At 50.3% G+C, this 5,279-nt stretch overlaps 1 protein-coding gene across 1 annotated transcript; it reads left to right on the forward strand.

Annotated features, from left to right (window-relative positions):
• The first annotated feature begins 1,838 nt into the window (after positions 1 to 1,838).
• Positions 1,839 to 3,830, forward strand: LOC142570308 (endothelin-converting enzyme 1-like). The gene has a single exon (XM_075678699.1). It carries the CDS (start codon positions 1,839 to 1,841, stop codon positions 3,828 to 3,830), a length of 1,992 nt encoding a protein of 663 aa, XP_075534814.1.
• The last annotated feature ends 1,449 nt before the right edge of the window (positions 3,831 to 5,279 follow it).

The raw sequence follows: 5,279 nt of genomic DNA on the forward strand, positions 1-5,279 counted from the left end.
GCATTGCCGAAAGTGATCAACCGAGAATACAGCCCGTATGTCTTACTTCGTCGTTGGCATGCTGATGCCTTCAGAAGGGCAGATAAAGCGCAGCCGCTCATTGCCTATACGTGACCTGCACACATCTGCTAAGATGCTCATTTGCGAGAAGTACTCGTCATTGGAAGTCGCCTTAGGTAAACCTTCGTAGTAACTATTAGGCGGCGCCTGTTCATACAAATAAGTTTTGTATTAACTGTTTTTTTATACATGCCGCGAATATGAAGAGGCCGCCGCGTGACCGCGTGATATTTGGCGAGCAGATACGATACCTGGGACTTTGCAATGCTGCATCGACGCCATTTTTATTGTGCTTGCAATGCCAAGAGGAGAACACCGAATTCACAAGGCTTATACTCACAAAAACGTTATTGCGCTAAAACTGTTCGTAAACGCATATTACAGCCAATTGTGATGTCGGACATATCATTAGTGAAGGCGGCCGACCAATGGCAAAGGGCACTTATTTGTTGCGATAGCAAATTATTAGATAACTAGTAGTTAACTGGCTAGTAGTTTTAGCAGCTGTAAAACTGCTGTATCCATTCGTTTACTAACTTAAAAACACAATGTGTCACGCGCACACAGACAAATATGAACACACCTCACCCGATGACCGCGGACACCCGCTGTAAGAACTCTGTCGTGATGAAGAGCGGAAAGCAAATTCCGCTTCGATCACGCCACGGCGAGCGAATTCCCCCCCCCCCCCTTCATGCAACTGCTTCAACGCGAAACTAGGCGCGCCAGAACACAGAGCACAAGGAGCCATCATCTATCTCGGGTTGGTTGACCTGTGAGCCCACCACAGATTGCATCCAAGATAGGGCGCGCTCGGCCGCGCTCAGCGGCGCCACGTTCAGCCACGGCCAGGGTAGAAGCGGACACACGCACTACCCTGCCGCTCTGCCATACTCCCCCCATTGCGCGCGCGAAAAGTCAGCGTGTACCCTTCCTGGTTTCTGCCCTTACGCGCGCGAGAAGACGCCGACGCACCGAGCCCCCACCCTTCCCGGCTCACCCTCGTATGCTTTCCCTCACACCTACATAAAACCCCTTAAGCTTCGTAAGGTAGCCACACTCTCCTCCTCCGCCTTCACTCCTCGTTTCTTCTCTCTTTCACGCTCCCTCCTCGACCGTGGCGCCGCCTACACTGCTCGAGCATAGCAACGGCGTCAACATGAGCTCCTCGCCACTCCGTAGACGCTTCTCGAGCAAAAATGGCGCTGATGCACGGCGCGAGGGCCCACATGATGCTATTAGGCCAATAGCGACGAGGCGTCGGCCTCGGCCAGAACGCGCGAGGAGGAGGCGGCATTCTTCAAAGCGTGGCACTACTTTACGAAGTTTAAGGGGTTTTACACCTACAGCATACGGCACGCTGCCGCGATATTATCGCACTTGGACTATATATGCTGAGCATCACGGCGCCGCCGAAGGCTACGGCTGAAATTCGCCTGGGCTGTCCATATAATGTTTATCGCAATAAAAAATTTGAATTCGGTCCCTTGTTTGTAAGTGCTCTTTTGAATTGACCGGCCTTCTTCGCTAATAAAATGCCCATCATCCCGATTGGCTGACAGTTGCTCATACTCTAGGATAGCTCCAGAATAGGAGCTTTTTTTGTGTGTGAATATATGGACCAAGTTTCCAAGTAGCCGTTGAAATTCCGTCTTTCACGTTTGACCTAAAGCCGATGTCGGGCGTCGCAGGATTCCTTGCTGCTGAAGAGCCGACGCGGCGTTCGAAGACGGAGTAAGGCGAAATGCAAGCGGGTCGCAGCCGAAGCTGCAGCAATCATGGCGGTGATGTGCGCTCTTCTCATCTACCTGATGCAGCGCCCTACCATCACGTGGGCATTCAGAGGCAGCAAATTATGCGCCACGCCAGGTTGCCGCTATCAAGCTGAGATTATCGACGGCTGGGTGAACGTCAGCGTCGATCCGTGCGATGACTTCGAGGCGTACGCCTGTTCACGCTGGACTCCAAACATCGAAGGCCACGGGACTGGCTCAGCTATGATGAGTCATGCCAATTACTACTGGATTCACTATTTTCGTCAGCGACTCGAGGAAGCCTCGAGCAGGTTGCGCATCGCGAAACAAATAGCGGCACTTTTCGACTCTTGCAAAGAGAAGCGGACCGCGGAAGAAACCAGAAAAGGAATTTACGAGATTAAAGAATTCATGCGGGACCTTAAGATTCGATGGCCAGAACCACCTTTGCCAGGAGTCGAACCGCTGGGCGTCATCCTCGATCTGGCGTTCAACTGGGGCATCGATATCTGGTTCCGAGCTGACTTTTCGCCACACACCACTGACATTGGTGGCAGAAGAAACCTGCTCCTGCAGCCGGCAGCAGATCTCAGTGCACGATGGAGTAACGTGGCTGGCATCTTACTCACGGACAAGTTCATAGAGTATTGGTTGGGCTTCTACCAAGCTTTCGCTCCCGGTGAAGAGATGAGGCCCCTTGATGCCATTCTGGACACCAGGAGTATGCAAACGACGATTTACGCAGACTTCGTTCAAGTTGAAAACAGCCAGTTAAAGCATCCAAGGCACACTCGACTCGGAGACATCCAACGTTATACACCTCATATTTCTGCCCATCGGTGGATTGACGCTCTCAACGACAACTTGGTCGGCCACGGACAGTTCATAACTTCGGATGGCGTGACGACCGCGGACACAGAGCTTCTCATGGTCGTGGACAGGCTGTTCGCCAATTTCAGCCGCGAGCAACTGCTGGACCACATATCGTGGGAATTCGTACAGCTAATCGCTCCACTCGCGGGCTCGAAATTGCTTCTGGCCAAGTACGGAACTGAGACACGTGCTGAGATGCAAGGGGACAACTTCTGCTCCACACAAATCGAAAGAGCATACCGCTGGCTTGTCACAGCAGCACTATTGCTCCCGCAGTTTGACCCCAACGCGAGGGCATTTCTGGACCAGCAGCTGGCAAACATCACTGAAGCTGCTATTATGAAAGTGTCCAGCGTCTTGTGGGCCGACAACGGATCAGTGGAATTGGTTGCAAACCAGCTACGGAATCAGAGAACCGTCATCTGGCCGCCGTATGAGCCGCTTAGCGACAACGCGCTCTACAAGGCTTTCCACTCCTGGTTCTACGAGAACGCTAGCTTTACGCAACACTGGATTCGATCGGTGACAAGGTGGCGGAAGCTGCGCAAGAGTCCGATCTACAGGCGCAGCGACGACTCTCCGCGATCGTACGCCTTGCCGCACTTTGAGTACGACCCCTTCTCGAACGCGGTTCGTGTGTCAGCGGCGACTCTGTTCATTCCTTGGTACCAAGCCGCGGGCAGTAAAGCCGCTTTATATGGCGGCATCGGCTTCACGTTCGCGCGAGAAGTGGTCAAGTCTTTCGACGGCGTCACGCCAGCGTTCGACCGACGCGGCGAGTTCCTCGACACGTGGCCTACAAACATATGGAAGGAAGCCTCGGCAAACAAGGCGTCATGTCTGCGGCCCGAGTTCGATACGGTATTTCCCGAGATTCCCGCTCTGGAGATTGCGTACGCGGCATTCCTGGCGTCGTCCGCCAAAGACGCGGATCTCTCTCTGCCGATTGCCAAGGAATGGAGCCCAGAACGAGTGTTCTTCGTCACCGCCTGCTTCACGATGTGCAACATGCCGAACACGCTGAGACGCTTTCGCGTGGACTGTAACAAAGCGGCAAGAAATTTCGCTCCTTTCGCGGCGGCCTTCAATTGCCCGGCGCATTCGAGGATGAACCCTCGAGAAAAGTGCTCGTACTTTTATTAATCCACTTACTGCATGTCATTGAGTGCATCTTCGCGCTGAGACAAACGTGTTGTCACCCATTAAAACTGCCATACAATGGACAGGTTATCTGTTGTCACTTTTAATTTGTAGTGCAGCATTTACGAAAGTATACATGGGTAGATTATTGCTTTAATAAATTATTTTGGGCTAGCGAAGTTCTTTTACAGTGGCGATAATTTTTTTTTTCGCAGACAAATGATGCAGTGAACGGTAAACCGAAATATATTATCAAGCACTCCCAAGGATTTTGGCGCTCCTCCTCTAATTTTTCTACGTGTGCAGTTAGACAACACCGAGGTGCGAATGTGACAAGATTTCAAAGACGAGAAAAAATGACAACGCCTGGAGTCACAAAATGCACTTGACGATCGTGACGATGACCCCGAAACGTACGCTGTATATATGTGCTGCTTTGTTCTGCTGTTGCCCTGATGGTGACGGGGCTATCCTCTCCCCTCGAAAGCCTGTATAGACAAATATTCCGCATCCAACTTGAGAGAAGCGACCATGTCACCATGGGAGATCCGAACACGCTTGTAGCATTCCGTGACGTTTCTCCCAACGATCTGTCTTGGTCCGTGACTAGAAAGATGTACAGAGACACGGTGCAGGTATTTCCCGAGATTCCCGCTCTGGAGATTGTGTACGCGGCATTTCTGGCATCGTCCGCCAAAGACGCGGAACACTCACTGCCGATTGCGGTACTCGACTGTGGCATTGGTATCAGGACAATAATCTCTTACGTCAAAATTCAGGTCATCCTACTTTTGTTAGAGGTTTAGCTACTTCTGCTCTAGATTTGGCTTTTCTCAGGTTCAGGTCTTTTCGTATCTTCTTGGTCGACTGTTGATTATGCCACAAATAGTGACCACATTACGGTGATTTTTGAGATTATGCGCCTAGTAACATTATCAGTGCCTTATGCTCGAACATGCATAAATTACAGTAAACTCCAAAGTAGATTGAGATCATCATTGGCTAGTCTATCTGAAGTGAACTCTAAACAAAAATCATTAAGCATTTGTTCACTCTTACAGGACCGCCGTAGAAAAGCTGAATTGAGGTTCACTCAGTTAAAGACAAATCCTCTTCGCGCTGGTGGAATGATGACTGCTCGCGGGATTATAGAAGAAGAAAAGCCGCCTGGAAGAAATTATTACATATATATAACCAATGCCCGAAAAATTGCGCAGACTATAAATTTGTTGCAGCTACATTTAAACGTACTTTGTCAAAAGCAATAGATGAATACGACATAAAGCATTTTGATTTTCTTGCCAAGCCCACTAACAAACGAGCGCCATTTGGCTTTCTTAGATACAAGACAATGATTGCGTTGCCGGTAAACGTGGGATCTAGAGTTTTATCCCCACATGACATGATGGAGTCTTTGGAAGTTCTAGCTAAAGGGTTGGAGCATCGCTTTTC

This window comes from Dermacentor variabilis, chromosome 2 (assembly GCF_050947875.1).
Source record: "Dermacentor variabilis isolate Ectoservices chromosome 2, ASM5094787v1, whole genome shotgun sequence".
NCBI lineage: Eukaryota > Metazoa > Arthropoda > Arachnida > Ixodida > Ixodidae > Dermacentor > Dermacentor variabilis.